This window comes from Penicillium riverlandense, assembly GCF_028828495.1.
Source record: "Penicillium riverlandense strain IBT 135883 chromosome Unknown utg000007l_segment0_segment0, whole genome shotgun sequence".
Taxonomy (NCBI): domain Eukaryota; kingdom Fungi; phylum Ascomycota; class Eurotiomycetes; order Eurotiales; family Aspergillaceae; genus Penicillium; species Penicillium riverlandense.
Window position 1 is genome coordinate 1360768 of NW_026643198.1, and position 15872 is coordinate 1376639.

At 49.8% G+C, this 15872-nt stretch overlaps 5 protein-coding genes across 5 annotated transcripts; 1 reads left to right on the forward strand and 4 right to left on the reverse strand.

Moving 5' to 3' along the window:
* Positions 1–565: 565 nt before the first annotated feature.
* Positions 566–2438, forward strand: N7474_008121 (triacylglycerol lipase family protein; the record flags this gene model as incomplete). Its single annotated transcript, XM_057199531.1, has 4 exons — positions 566–777; positions 838–1636; positions 1694–1750; positions 1809–2438. 4 exons carry the CDS (start codon positions 566–568, stop codon positions 2436–2438), a joined length of 1698 nt encoding a protein of 565 aa, XP_057050232.1.
* A 1553-nt stretch (positions 2439–3991) lies between these two features.
* On the reverse strand, positions 3992–5054 carry N7474_008122 (uncharacterized protein; the record flags this gene model as incomplete). The annotated part of the gene is made up of 2 exons (XM_057199532.1): positions 3992–4093; positions 4560–5054. 2 exons carry the CDS (start codon positions 5052–5054, stop codon positions 3992–3994), a joined length of 597 nt encoding a protein of 198 aa, XP_057050233.1.
* A 1386-nt stretch (positions 5055–6440) lies between these two features.
* Positions 6441–8210, reverse strand: N7474_008123 (uncharacterized protein; the record flags this gene model as incomplete). The annotated part of the gene is made up of 1 exon (XM_057199533.1): positions 6441–8210. The coding sequence occupies one exon, from the start codon at positions 8208–8210 to the stop codon at positions 6441–6443; it is 1770 nt and encodes a 589-aa protein (XP_057050234.1).
* A 1506-nt stretch (positions 8211–9716) lies between these two features.
* On the reverse strand, positions 9717–10895 carry N7474_008124 (uncharacterized protein; the record flags this gene model as incomplete). The annotated part of the gene is made up of 4 exons (XM_057199534.1): positions 9717–9901; positions 9960–10274; positions 10341–10484; positions 10541–10895. 4 exons carry the CDS (start codon positions 10893–10895, stop codon positions 9717–9719), a joined length of 999 nt encoding a protein of 332 aa, XP_057050235.1.
* A 1967-nt stretch (positions 10896–12862) lies between these two features.
* N7474_008125 (tetratricopeptide repeat protein) lies at positions 12863–14831 on the reverse strand (the record flags this gene model as incomplete). The annotated part of the gene is made up of 2 exons (XM_057199535.1): positions 12863–13045; positions 13467–14831. The coding sequence occupies 2 exons, from the start codon at positions 14829–14831 to the stop codon at positions 12863–12865; spliced, it is 1548 nt and encodes a 515-aa protein (XP_057050236.1).
* Positions 14832–15872: the final 1041 nt, after the last annotated feature.

A 15872-nucleotide genomic window follows, 5' to 3' on the forward strand; every position in this document is an offset into this window, starting at 1 on the left:
TCTTTAATTTCGCCTACTTGCATATAGGGCAGCAACGCGAAATGCCAAAAACGATTCTGAACTTCATTTATTTTGTTGTTGTAATGTCTAATGTAGATGCCACAACCATCTCCCGACTGCCCTCTTTTGGAGCAATGCACTCTCTCCTCTCGAAGGCCTGGCGCGTGCCACATTCGAGATGTCCCCGAGAGGAGAGTATGCACCGAGCTAACGGACCAGAGGCGGCAGTCACCCTTTCCATGTTTATCTGTAGCTCTAACTACTAAACTACATATAGTTCGACCAACGGACGAAGCTGATATCGTCCACGGTATTATACGATAGTCCCTGCGGAAGAACCCAAGGGCTCTGCCACGATCACGTCAGGCAATCTACGAGAAGCGCAGTGGATTCAACAGTAGCAGTGGACACAAAATGTCCGATCAGTGTGGGTTGAAACTCCGTGGTAGTGACACATGTGTACAATGTAGTTAGGGCTGGTTTGGTCATGTCTCTGACGTAGAGCTATCAACATGTGAAAGGGTGACCGCCCACACTTCTCTTCACTTCCACCACCACCACAACCATGGAGTGGTGGCTCGGTCTGTGGAAAATCGTGGTGGCCGTGATCAGTCTGGTGCTAGACGTCGCCCAATTCTGGAGAGACAAGCTGCTCTCTTGGTGGGCCTCCAAGTCTCCCCGCGCCCGGCTCGCCCACGTCCTCGCGACCGCCCAGACGTACGAGGAATGGGAAGAGGCAGCCTTTGAGCTCGACGAGCTTCTCAGCAAGGACTTATGGTGAGTGATGCCATATATCACTACATAATTGACAAGACTCACTCACACCCTCCATCACAGGCGCCAGAACCCCGTCAGCCGACACTACGACTACCGCCTCATCCTCGGCCGGCTCGAGGCAATGATGAACGCCCGCGAGGAAGAAGACATCCTGACGCTTGTTAACCTGCTCCGCTCGGGTCTCGTGCGCAACCTGGGCAACATCACCTCCGCCAAACTCTTCACCCACGCCTATGCCGGCACCAAGCTGCTGATCGACGACTACATCACCCAGGTCGCGCTGTCGATCCAGTATGTCGCCGCGCTGCAGCCCATCCCCGCGCACGCGTCGTCCGGGTTCACCTCGCAGGCGAAGCTGGAGCTGCTCCATGATACCCGCCAGGCCTTTGGGCGCACGACCTTGCTCCTGCAGGGCGGGTCGGCGTTCGCGCTGTGTCACCTCGGTGTTGTCAGGGCATTGCATCTGCAGGGGCTCTTGCCGAGGATTATTACGGGGACTGCTACGGGGGCGATGATCGCGGCGCTGGTGGGCATTCATCCTGAAGATGAATTGTTGGCGCTTCTCGATGGTGACAGCCTTGATCTGTCGGCATTTCATTGTCGGCGGAAATCCAAGCCGGATGGGACGGCAGAAACAGATGGGTGGTTTCGTGCGTTTCTGCGTGGGGTGAAGCATTTCATTCAGAACGGTCATCTGTTTAATGATGATGCGCTGGAAGACTGTGTCCGGGCGCATGTGGGAGACCTGACTTTCGAAGAAGCGTATGCCCGGTCGAAACGCATTCTCAATATCACGGTTGCCACGACAGGGAAGACCGGCTCGCCGAATCTGCTCAACTACTTGACTGCGCCGAATGTGGTGCGTATCCTCTCCTCTCTGTTCTATTTCTCGCGATTTCTCTAACACGGATTGCAGTTGATCTGGTCCGCAGCTGTCGCCTCCAACGCATCCTCCTCAACCACCAACTCCCCCGTCATGATCTACTGCAAAGACGAAACGGGCTCAATAATCCCCTGGACACACACCCAAGGCGCAACCTTCCAACCCTGGCGGCACGTTCACTACAACGACAGCGAATCCCCCCCTCTCCCGCATAGCCGAGCTCTTCAACGTAAACCACTTCATCGTCTCGCAAGCCCGGCCCTACCTAATCCCCTTTGTGCGCTCCGAACTCACTCCCTACGACCGCGACCAGACAGGCATAACACACCTCACCCGCTCATGCACGCGGCTGATCCTGTCCGAACTGCGCCATCGACTGCGCCAACTCGATTACCTAGCCCTCCTCCCCACCTCGATCAGTCGACTCCTCATGGACGAGACAATCCCTGTTCCGAACCTGACTCTCGTACCGGATCTGTCGTGTCGCGATCTGATATCCCTCTTCAAGGATCCGACAAGCCAGCGGATAGCGGAGTGGACAAGGAAAGGCGAGCGCGGCGTTTGGCCGGCTGTTAGTGCGCTGAAGGTGCGTGAGGCGGTGGAAATTGAGCTCGATCGTGGCTATCAGCTTGTAAGGCGTCGTAGACCTAGTGATCTGTCTGTACCGCCTGCGTGGGCGTCGGCGCCACGTCTTAATCAGAATGAGGATATTCCTCGACAGCGGCTGGGATATGGGCAAAATGATAGTGAGGCGAATGGAGTGTCTGGTGCAGAGTGATTCCATTCCCGGTATGGACCCATCGTGCTGCTGATTGTATTCTAGTGAAATAAAAGAGAGTTGAAACGTTCAAATGATACAGTGATTCTCGAAATCGGCTTGACCAACATACACTGAGAAACTCTTTCCTGGTCCCACCGCCAAGGCCTTAGCGCAGATCTTTTATTGACCTGGCCGCATTAAATTGAGGGGCTCAGTAAAATGCGCCGGGTATGTTACAGAATTACAGAACAATGCAATGTAAGGTTACACTATGCATACAAAAGACAACTCATGGAATTCTATGGAAACCTACGGACGACGATGGCCTTCCAGAAATGCCAATAGATGAGGGCACACAAGCACGGTCAGGGCGGATTCGCAAGCAACCGAGGTTACCTGATGGATTTCAGATTGATTTAAGGTAGTCTATATAGTATGAAAATAATAAATTGTGTCTACAAAATTGAGAACTTCAATAATTAATGATTACACTGTGATTACTCGAAAAATACAAAGGAATCCGCATAAATAATGCACGCTCAAAAAATTCACGAGGCTTGGCATGTTTGGTCTGTTTCATATCCTCTGGATATCCTCAAATATCCAGAGGATATTGGGTGGCATACCATATCCGCAAAATTGAGGATTGAGGATAATGGGTAGCATACCATATCCGCAATTTGCGGAGAGGATATGTGGATATGCGCGGATATTGAGGATGTTGCCGCAGTCTATCTGTAACCAACAAGCCAAAGCTTACAAAGCTACTAATAACACTGAATTCCCCCTCGCTTCTCCTGGAACGTCATCCATGTCCATGTCGCGAGATCAATCACTGTGTTGTAGAACTGGACGGATACTGCATGTCGTATTTCACAATAGATCAATATCATATTTGAGGTTAGAATTCGAGAAAATACCCATATTAAAAGCGTTTTCTATTTTTGAGACCCCATATTTTCTGAGAAGATCGTTCAAAACAGATAGCGACGACGTGTGCCTATTGATCCCTGAAATCTCATTCGCGGTAGAAACATAAAATCTTTCCGAGTACTTTCACATGTGTCCACTTCAACTAAAATTACCTAGGAGATTGTTTACAAAAAATTGCGGATCTAGGCATCGCGTCGTGGGCAGAGTAGCTAGCGGGGAGAGCGTCGAGTGACCCGAATACGGTAGAGGATCCGTGCGTGGCCACAAAGACAATCGGAAGTTGGCGGCCATTGCTCCAACCGCGGTTTGAGAGATGATATCCAATATCTGTCCACACACTCGGCATAAATTTCCTATGACTGTTTCAACTCGGGGCAGGAAGAACAGATGCTCCCCTACCATCTCGCCGGTTAGCTGATCAAGCCGCGCAAGTCGGAACTCCACCCAGTACACCTCCTCAGAAAGAAAGAACGCTGATATATAAAGGAAAAGGTCCTCAGTCCGAATAGAGGCAGACACAGGATCCGGACCGGTCCACTGGAAGCCCGACTCGTTCTCGTGGTTGGGGTGGAAGAAGCATTCGACCAAGGAGGGGCTCTGAACCTCATATCCTGCAGGCATAGTTACATTCGGGAAAACTAGCCTAGATTGATCGTGGTCGTCGGCGAGACAGGGAGGTGGCGTCGGTATGCCAGAAGACTCTCGCCAGACTGCGTGAAGGTCGAGATCCAAATCGTGGTCTACGTTATTGTGAGCACAGGCTGGACGTAACGTCAAGTGAGTGGTACGAACCATTTTGAACAGATCTATCCATCTGCTCGATTTTTTGCCGTCGTAGCCGTTGTGTTTGAACTGGCAATACAAGGATAACTGGAAGCTAAATGAAATGCCGGAGGCCAAGCAGACTTAAATAATTCTTCGCAACTTGGCAGAGACAGAAGTCCACAAAACCGTATTTTAGATTTTCAGGAAACTAGTAACGGAGATCTACTAAACAGACTTGAAGCGTTGGTACTTCGTCACTAGGGTCAACGAAAATTCACCGTCAGTCGTATGGACGCCTCACCGATCATGAACGCTGAACTTGACATTGAAAGCTCGTCAGCCTGAGAACACGAGGGACCAGTGGGATCACTCCAGATTTCCCCTCTCCACTACACTTGATACCACCCCGAATCTTCATCACGGCCTATCGATCCGGTAGACCCGTCGTTCGCTCGCTTTTAAGAGTGTGGCGACATCATCATGAAGGGCATGAACCGCTCGTCTACGATCCCACAACACCTGCGCCTGTTCGTTGCAGCACTGTGGGAAGAGATCGTTATCGCATATCAGCCACTCGTTTGAGTCTTGAAGCTGTCGCTGCTCTTCCTCGAATCGTATCTTCTTGGCAGATTTAATGACGTAGCATTCCCACAGACACAAATACAGGTCGAGAAGGTTGAGGGCTGGTATGGCTTGCCAGTAACGTCTCGCATTGTCACCCCTTTCTGATATCAGCGCCAGCGCATTGAGGGCACTGAAGTTTCTTGGACCACAAATAGCTTCACATATCTTCCACAGCGGTGTCTCACGAAGATCTCTCAGAATAAAGTGCGGTATTCCAGTGCACATATGTGGAAAAAGCTCGACGCTAGGTCTAGCGTTCGCGGGTAGGTGCTGGTAAGTTGCGCCATAGCCTTCAACATCACCCTCCAACATTTCTGGACATATGAATCGCGTGATAGTGGATTCAGACACATAACCATCTAAGACTCTAGTCAAGAGAAACCAGACTCCGTAGAGAAGACAACAGTTTCGACTCATCTCGTGAGGTCGATACGGAAAGAATGAATTAATGAGGAAGAGTCCACTGCATGATGACGAGGGGAGATGAGGGATAGAGCATAGAGCCACACACTTGAGATGTCGTCACTACTTTCCAAAAAATAAAAAATAAAAAATGGCAACAGGAGATGAAGTATGAGGGAAATACAAGCTTTCTGCGTGAATGGCAAAGAAAAGAACATTTTACTTACCCACCCCAACTGTGTGCTACAGCAATATTCGAAATCAGATACGTTATATCTCTTTTGATTCTTAGCCCGTATAAATGCCTATTAAGACAGATGGAGACGTCTAGTAGTTAAGCGCAATTGATATTTTTGCATGATTAGGGAGCTTCCGTAAGATCCTTGAGTGCCGTTTCTTTACTATGGTTTGTAGAGGAATTTATCATGTTGGATCAACAGTCCTCCCTGAGAGATGGGTTTTACGGATTCGGGTGACAGAGGCTCGCAGGTAGTCTTTGGGTGCGACTCGGTATCATTCCAAGACTGATTGCTGGTCCCTAGAACCCAGGTGCCAGCGAGGCACTTTTATCAACAGGTCCTCTGCCCCACTCACTACCGTATCACAACGACGAGGATTCTTTTCCGCCCAATTTTCACTTTCGACCGTGCTGAGCCTAATTTAACCTCCGTATAACTGGCGCGAGATAGAGATAGAGCCTTTGCTGTCGACGCGGCTTTGTCGTGAGACAGAGTCCCACAATACATCGAACTTTTTGGCAAAGTCATCCGTATGGGTAGGGTAGATAGAGCAAATCAGTATAGGGCTTCCTATGAGATCCATCGCAAGGGCGACCGTAATTGGTTTCCTATTCTTTCCTTCTTCTTCGACGCGGCGATTATTAATGTTTTCCGAATTCAATATATCTATAGGTGGCAGTAGCCACAGAGTGAGCCACCTAGTCAATTAGGTTTTCGCGAGAAGGACTACCAAAACTACTTGCCTTTGCAGCAGCAAATACAGGCTCAAAACAGTATCCAGAGTGTAAAAACCACCAGCGAATTCAACTAAATGGACAATGAGCTTGTGTATGGTGTCAGTATAAGAGAAAGAGGCAAAAGAGGTATACAGGCTTCATGATCAAGATCTGGTTACTTAGAATGTGGCAGTGTGGCTCTATGCGTGAAAGGTCAATGTTGGCATGAGTTCTATAATAGACCTAATTAGGCAGTCATTACACTAATACATCTGCTTTTTAGACAAGAGCTATGTAATACAGAGCTATAATCCAAGCCTTGTAATACAAAGCAAGTGATTTTAGGTAACCTCGACGTTGACATAGTTACCTCCATTGTTAACATGGACATAACCTCCGACCTTGCCATTGCTTCCGCAAGTATCGATCAACTGCTGGATGTAGTACTCTACGCAAGGCAATGGCTCACAGTAGCTATAACCGTAATCATCATCTTGGCAGAGAACCAGGTTGCATGAGTTGTTCGCGGCGACCGTCTGGCAGCCAGAACCGTATGGCTGGGCACACGGTGTGCTGACAGCGTTGAAAGACCCGCCGAGGCCGAAGGCCTGGCAGTCGCCAATCTCGGGACTAGCGTCACTTGTCTGGCACACTGGAGCATCGGCTAGAGGACAGCCAGAGGGCAGTGCAGGTGATGAAGTAGCCGGGGGAACTGTGGTCGTGGATGGAGGCAGCGCCGGGGTTGGGGGCTTCGACAAGCTTGAGGCCTTCGGCGTGCTTGGGGCATTCGGCGTGCTTGGGGCCTTGGGCGTGCTTTGAGGTGAAGTAGCAGGGGCAGTGGACTGCGGTGTGATTACGGTTGACGGTGTAAGAGGCGTTGATGCTGGGGTCGCTGATGGCTGTGGTGACGGCGACGACGACGGCGGGATAAGCGGAGTAGAGGTCTTGGTCCTGGATTTGAGAGTGCTTCCCATACCATCAGTCACGCTCTTGGTCAATGCCGACCACTGGCTTTCGAGCTTTGCCATGAGAGATGCCCAGGCGGCGCTATCATCCACTGTATCGTCAAAAGAGTCGATAAAGGGGGTTTCGACGACCATCGAAAGTGGGACGGATGTACTAGGCGTGCTGGTGCTCTTGGGACTGGATGTTGGAGAAGATCTCGATGCGGTGCTTGAAGGCGTTGAGGTAGATGGAGAACTCGTTGGTGAATTTGTCGAGTCACTGCTTGAAGTTTGAGACTGGGACTCGGACTGATCTGGTGTGTTCGATGGATCACCATCTGGACCGTCGCCGGGGCTGCTTGGATCGTTGGGGTCATTGGGGGTAGGGTCAGGGAGACTAGGAGGATTGGGCACAGGAATGTCTGGAAAACTAGGACCTGATCCTCCACCACCTCCTCCCCCTCCTCCAGGAGGCCCTCCACAGCCAATATAGCATTTCCAGCCACGCCCATGCGGTCCAACAACCAGTGGAACGATATGACCGCCGGCGTCTGTAGTGGTTGTTGTGGTTGTGCCGGTGAGACTAGCAAAGGCAGGATAGTCCGTCGACGAGTACCGAGGCGTAATTGTGATACTACCGCTAGAGATCACGCTTGACGTCTTCGCTGGAGCAGGCGTGCTGGATGGACCGGGGGTGATTCCCTGACCCGAGGTCGGGATGAGAGGCCGCGACGTAGGATTGCCTGATGGGTTCGTTGAGGTTCCTCCGGGTGTATCTGGGTTGCCTGATAAAGGATTGCCAGAGCCAGATGGACTATTTGGTGAAGAAGGGCCTGACGAGTGCCCAGGCTTATTTCCAGTCTTGCTTGTCGCAGTGGTGGTACTGCCGGTTCCAGTTAAGCTTGGCGAGGTGGTGGTTCTTGAAGGGATGACCGGGGTAGAGCCCGATTTGTTGGTAGGTGTAGACGAGCTTGGCCCTGGGGTCTTGCTGTCTGAATGGGTGAAGGTGTAGGTCACTTCTTCGACGATTTTGCCGTTGCTAGTGTGAATGCTACACGAAGATGGCACTCCCAGCGCGGGGCCAGCAGAGCATGTTGGTGTGGCAGCTACAGCTAGCCCAGCTAGCTGCAAGCTAAACAGCAAAGGCGATAGCTTCTGAATGATCATAGTCACTTCTGGTCGTGTCAAGTCCTGCGAACAAAAATAGTCGTAGATCGCGAGAAGTCGGCAGCAATATGTAGTACTTGGCCCATCAGCCAAACGTGACAATAATAATCCCCCTGTCCGCCTTAGTTTGGTTCCAAATTAAGATCTTGAGCATCTGCATGGTATGTAACTACATAGCCTTGCCGATCCCCGAGTCATGGAACCCACGGTCTACGCAGTGATCAGCAGCTTGCTGGTCTCAGGCTACAATAATGAAAATCTGTAACAGGTTGGGACGGCTCGGAGGACCACCCCGTTTGGCCATTGTGACGATGCCTTTATCGATTCCGAAGATCATTGCTCTGCATTGGAGGCTGAGCTATTTCGTAACTAATACTGTGGAGGCGCTGACTAGAAGCAGTGAACTTTTGGCCCGAGAAGGATGCCACCCCTTGTCAGCCTGATAATCCACCGGGCGAATCAGATGGCATCTAGGACCTTATTACCCCATATTGGGGCTTGAAATGCAGTTTGTATCGCAACGGGTCGAGGGCCAAAAAGCCATGTGGGTACCTGCTTCTCCACATAATTATGTACCCTGACCCACCTGAACTAGCGTTGGAAGCCCCAGGCACAGGCAAAGGACGCCACCACCATTGGTTGATAACCAGTTGCATGCTCTCCACGATACTGTACGTATGAGACTACGAATATACACAAACTTAATTAGCTTTGGAGCTGGTGGCGCATTTTAAGGATTATTTATTTTTGGATAGACAGGCCTCCAGCGTGAGGCTGAAGTTAAGACGCCACCTCCCTTTTGAATAATAGCCACACTTTGTAGGCTCCCCTTAATCATTAATAGTGATAACGATTATTATGAGCTACTATTTATATTATTATAAGATAGTTCCCACATTTAGGGAAGCCCTTACTGTCAGCCGTGGCCTTCTCGTTGGCGTTAGCGATTCACGCGTGTGTGGGCCCCACCATCCTTGGGGCCACGTATCCAGGCCCCCGAGGCAATGTGAAAAGTTGTGATAACGCTAGAAATAAAAATTCGGCCCTGAAGGGCCTACATACTAGAAAAATACACTAGCCCTAGAGGGCGTACTAAGCTCAAACAATACTATTTTAAGCAATATTGTCAATAAAATATACCGCTAGACCAAAAAGTGCCAAAGGCGTCCACGGCGCGTCTTCCACGTATCCTTTTCTCTTCCTCTGTAGGATACTAGGAGTCGAGCACAGGACGGCAGGAAATAGTTAGAAAGAGACCTTAAGGGACTTTCAGGACGAAGCACCCGAAGCAAAAAAAGCGTTGCGCTAATTGACGAGCACTCCTTCGATCTTATATACATGCACATGATGGCAGGGGCATTTCCCCTGCTGGAAAATCTATTTAAGAGGGCCTGACGATGTTACACGAAGAGTAACTCGGATACCACCACTTATATGGGGCTTAATAACGAATTCACTAAATCGTTCGGAGCTTTTTCTGGCAAGGCGCTGGTAGACCGGTTGTTCTCAAGATTTCTGCCCTTCCGCATTCCACCAGGTGCGGTCGAAGAATGCTGCCAGAGCAAATAAGCGGTAGCTGTCTGCATTATACAATTGGGCAGACTTAAGGCCTTCGTCGCTTTTCGCGGCAAGTAAGGCGCAATTGGCCCACCCATATGCACGGTTGCCCCCGCGGGTCAACTTGTCCACAACTAAAAAGGATGTTAGAGCTATCACTCGTGGTTTCCTTTCCAAGTTGCGATCACTTACTTCCTTTGTTGATGTAATGGAACATTTCGTGCTGGAAATCCGCCCCTGCCGTGTTAAGGTCGTCTATCTTCTGCCCACTTGTCCATGTTGATTGCTGGGTCAATAGGTCGGCGAGGGTGCTATCCTTGAACGATGAGTCGCACATGGTGATGTATTTTTTGTGCGGTATGGTCAGACCTTGGGTAGTGCCATCGCAAAAACCCGTTTGGGAATAGTCGTGGCCGTAAACAATCGCATCTGTCATAATGGTCTCACTTGTCATTTGGTACTGGCCTAGCACCTTCTGAGAGAAGTATTTCGAAACGAATTTACCACCTGCGTCGTAAAAGATTGTTAGTTTGCATAGCCAAAATACTCCCCAAGAACTCAAGGTGCACGTACCATTTGGGAGCTTCCATGGCCTGTCAGGATAGCCCAGAGCTTTCCAATCGGCAGCATATAACCAATCCCCTGTTCCACAGGACAACTTTCCGTCATCGTTGTTGTTTCCGCTAAGCAGCTTGGCGTTGGCTTCTTCGTAGTACTCTGGGAATTCAAGGTCAGAATTATCACACAGTATTGTGAGCACCTAATTGACGCACCTTTAGCCTTATTCAACATGGCTTTGTCGTCGTCACTGAACCGGATCCCGGCTCCCGTGAAGCCAATATCTGGCATCCTCCAGACACCCCATATGGCCGCGGCTATCTGTGAGAGCCGTCCCTCCTCTCCAAAAATGGAAAGTAATTTGTCTTGTGTGAGGGTATCGAGAGCTTTGATAGCTTTGTTGTTGAGTGTGATAGCCTCCTGAACCATCAAATCTACGTTTTGCTCGGCACAGTTACCATCCGTCGGGGAAGGAATGGTTCGGAAAATGTCTCCAGCTCCGACAGCTAGGACTGGCCTGGTGAAAAGACTGGCACTAGCCAGGACCGATGCGAAATGTAAGAGCTTCATGACGACAGGATTGAGGATGTGACGAGAATGAAGACCCAAGCAGCAGTGCAGGCCAGGAGGATATGGGCATCTTTAACCCATTATGCTTACTGAAGATCAGCTACTCAGATCGCCCTGCCCCTGAGACCAGTATCGAATTGTAAGGCTAAGGATCCTGCGAGTCATGTTATCCAGGACTTGGGGGCCAGTAGCGTGGACTTCACAGCCTTGTTGTGGGACGCTGCAATAATACTATGTGGAGCTAAAGCTACGCATTATTTTTTATCACAGACCGCGTTGCATTGATCCACCAAACTAAAATGTAAACAATCCACTCCGTGTCGTGCTGTCACTAAAATTGGTAGACATCGTCAGGCCACAGGCTGTCAAGGTCTGTCAGCCTCATGGGAGCGAGACACATCTCGTTGCGCCTCATCAGATCTGCATCAAGTTGTTCGTGTGCCACTGCAAATGTCGCGATATGAGCCTTGCTCAAGTGGTGGCCTGCTTATCGAGGTGACCTATCGGTATACATTGACCCGTTCTATAACCTCCTCGTCCCCGACGCAGATAAATTTCGTGATTGCTACGGCAGGTAGGGCGGCACCTCTCAATGGCTAAACTCAGCAGCCAAGAGACTCAACTCTGCAGATAGGCCTCTCTAGGACGGAACACCCTCACTTCTCGACCATCGCAGAGCTCGATTCCGCTCATGGTGCAACCCAAGTCGACTCCACTAACTAATTATCCTCGCCGGACCCCTACCACCATTATCTCTTCTCCATTGCCCGCGGCCCATTTAGACAGCACCATCAAACGCAGCTGTAAGCACAAAGGGACTACATGTGGATAGGGCTGCACTGACCAAGGAGGAGCAGAGCCAGGGCTGATCTAAGGCGCCTCATAATACGCCCATTCTTGCCCACCATCAATATGTAGATCTTTTCCCTCGGTGAGTTCGTTCTAGTCTTCAAGACCGTATGAGTTGAATTAGTATGTACACATACAACAATAATGATATAGGCTTTTTCTTGCCGCGCATGTATCTTACAGTTCAAAAAAAAAATAACGAAGCCATTATCCAATAATGTCTAGCCTCGTTTGGCCTTCCGCAAAGATACTATGGATCGCAGATCCTTTGCCTGAAGGGTACAATACTCCGTACTCTGTACTAATATATACAATAGCTCCTATTTCTTTCGAGGCTGGAGCGTAGATCTTTGGGTTAGCGTCTCCGCGGAGACGGGAGTACATACCAATCACATTATCGCCACAGGTCGATCAATATTGACTAATGGATCACATACCTATTTATAGTCACTCATGCACGACCCTTACAACCTTTCCCGCCCCCATCATTTACCTATTGATAGTTACCTATTCCAAGTCTTCTGCCTATGCACTGATGTCAGTGATCAGCGGTCAACTTCTGAAGGCTCCCATGCATTATTGCTGTTGACACATTTGCCTAATAGTTTTAGTTAACTATTAGTACCACGTATCATTTATCAACCGAGGTTAAACGTTCCACCGTCGCCTACACAACCAACTTCATTCAACGATCAACCAAAGACCGACATTCTGAACCCGCCAACCACCGCGACCTACAAATGGATTCCAAAGCCGCAGCACCTCATGAGCTGCCCACCGATGAAGAGGGATGCAATAGGCTCATCGAAAGCGTGTCACAGCCGAGTTCGTTAGTGCCTGTACCAGTGATCCCACCAGCACCAGCAGGCGCCCCCGAAAACATGCAGAGGGACTGGGAACGTGAGGCCTTGAAAGCGTACAACGGTCCGGGTCCACTAAAGACCATCCTGTGGAACTACAAGAATCCCGTGGTGTGGATGAACGCACTGCTCGCGGTGATCATTTTGGCAATTGTGGTTTCACAATGGGGCCGGCTGTCTTTAGCTCTGATGGCGGCGGGGCTGCTGGTGCTATTTGTGGTTGACTTCAAAATCTCGATGTATGTATTTTGGGGTTTCTTATTCACACTGGTAACTCGAGGTGGTGTCGCTAACCGTGTCCTTAGATGGATCCTGCGCAAACGCCCATTGAGACGTAATTTTTTCACCGAGTGGTTGGCGGAAAGAGGCGTCAAACGGTGAGCATGATTGAGCCAAGTCAATTGTGCCTGGCTTATTGCTGCTTATCGCCGATGGGATCATCTGCGTCAGACGTGTCCATAATTTTTAAGTATCAGATATAATAATTAAAGTAAGGACCGACCTAGAAGGCCTTGAGTACAAATCATGTAAGGAAGGCCACCTGGCGCCAAATATGTTGATGATCTGGTGGGAGACCTCCTTTCTCTTTCCTCCTCCTGTATAGCGGTCCTTGTCATCACTTATCAGGGTGTCTCTTTGGCCCAAAGAACCTCGAGCGATATCAGCGGCAAACGATCGGTCCTTGCCAGCTGTCGGTTGTTTGCAGGCGAACAACTGCCTCAACGGCTCCTGATGGCGTAAGCCTCTGCTAATAATCGCTGACTCTTAATCTGTCGTTACACACAAGATCAAGCCTATTAAACTCAATATAAGGACTCTATGAAGCACTGTCATCATTTCTCAGTTCCGCCAGGTCATAAACCTTGTCTGGTAGCTCCACTCCCTTCGGGGCCGTTAAGATGCCAAATTCGTAGGTGAACCCGCATCCTGTGTCGCTCTTTCCGTAAAATCCAACAATGACTTCGCCCTCTACTGGTTCCAGGATCACAACATCAAAATCATCCTTCTGATTGCCGCCATCAGAGCTTTCACCATTATCGCTGTCATTATCTTCGTCATCGCCATTGCTTCTAGTGTTGAGACAACCCCAAGCATCTCCGTTGCTTAGGGTCATCCGAATTCCTGATAAACTTCCCCATCCGTCGTCTTGCTTGCAAATCTTGACCTGGATAATATGCTCGTCAGCAGGAATGTCATGTCGCTCCGACGCGTGCCCACCAAACTGGTGGGGCTGTCCATTGTCCTTGTTCTGTGCTGGGCCACAATTGGCGTGCTGCCCATCATCGTAGTGAACGACTGCTCCATCCATGGTGCATCCAACCCGGAGATCAATTGATGTGGCACGGTGCAGTTTGCCATCCTTGCCACGGTGGTGAAGAAGCATGGCCCATTTGATGAAGTCGCCTCCTTCGGCTGATTCCAGAAACTGCGATCGAACTGATTGCTTTTGCAGAACCACGTCACTGTCCGGGATCAGGACATAAGGAAGATCCTCCGTGATGCTTAAGGCATTTAACCTCTCTACAAGTTGCCGAGTCCTACTGTGATCTGGGCCAAATGCCCTCTCGTAGCCTGCCAATGCTCGCTGGTACATCTCCTCTGCCTCCTTCAGCTTCCCCTGATCTCGATAGAGAAGACCAAGGCAGTTGACTGCAATCAGAGTGGAGGTGTGATCTGGACCAGAGTCCTTCTCGTATGCTGGAGTCGGTGGTCGTCTTCTCGAGTTGTTCGCTATTCGAAGGAAGATAGGGGCTAGGAGCTGGTTGTCTAGGTAGATAGGATGCGTTGGTTGAGGGGGAAGTGTGTCGGCGGATTCGAGATGTTGTTTCAAGTCGCTGTAGATGACCTGCCATATGCAGTCTGCCGTGTGTAGTTGCTTCGTTTCTTGAAGAGGCACGCGCTGGAAGCTGTCTAGGCGTTTGGCTGACTGACAAGCAAAGCAGCAAGCCAAGCCGCCGCCGCCATTTGGGTAAGGCTGGTAGTGAAAGTCGTTTTGGGCCAGTTGAAGCGGAGTGACGCCATTTAGCACTTGTCCTTGGAACGTCAGAGCTCTGGCAGCGATGGTGGAGTAGGTGGTCGATATGAAGAACTTTTCGTGGACGGTACGTTGCGGGGTAGATCGCTCAAGTGGAGTGGCGGGAGTTGCGGATTTGGAGAGAGAGGATGGTCGGCGGAGGGGTGGGAAAGGCTTCCTGCCTGCCCCGGGGTATGGAAGCTGAGGATTCATCGCGCTAGGCCTTCTACTGTACAGTCGCGCCCGTTATTGCGTACTGTCTTGTTCGAGCTGTACTGTAAGGGACAATGTGGGCAACACTCATGGTTCTTGGATTTCAGATAATACATGAGACCTAGTTTCGTATGATCGTATGATACGAGATTTCAATATGATTCGGTTCTTGGCGTAAGGCTAAGAAAGATATAGACTAACTTGTTTCAAACCATGGTTCGAGAATGAACCCCTATGTGTAAGTGGTGAAACTAATTTCGATCCATCCTGTATACGAGAGGAGACATTGTCCTAGAACTTCAGATCGCGGAAAATTTCTCTCGCATACTATATCTTTCGCCACCGTCCTGTTATTGAGCGTAACCTTCCACTCGATCAAGTAGTGGATGCAAGTCGGTGGATCCTCGTCAGATGTTCGACCTTCCTCCCAATCACCGAACTGGAGTAACGGAAAATTATTCGTTTGTGATGTAGTTTTTTGTGGAGAGGCGTAATCGACAGGGGAGATATGATCGACGTTGATGTAGCTTATGTCGGACGGGGAGGGTGGGTGACTAACGGAAGTTGCTAGGTGTTAGTGCATATTGTGATGTTTCACCCTTCGGGTTAAGCGCTACGCCTTTAATCATTATGGCTAATAAGAGAATTAGGAGTCATTTTCTTAGGCCTACTGTAACGATAGACTAAAGGTGAGTGATTATTAGTTGAGGCTTACGCCATTAGGAGCGGCTGAGGGTGTTGTTCGAGTACAAACAACCGCCAAGTAGTCAGAATGGTCGTTGTCCGCTAGTCTCACTTGTTGAGGTTCTCTGGGCCAAAGAGATAGCCTTACACGTGATGTCCAGCACACGCCGCACAGGATGAGAAAGAGAACTGAAGTCGCCCAGAAGATCATTAGGTTACCCGGCACTAGGCAGCCCTCCCCACAGGATTTGCAGATCCACTACAGGATTCCATAGAATTCCGACGTTTTACATGCATAGTGTAATTTTTCGTAGCAGGGTATTGTAACATACAGTACGCAGCGCATTTTACTGCGCC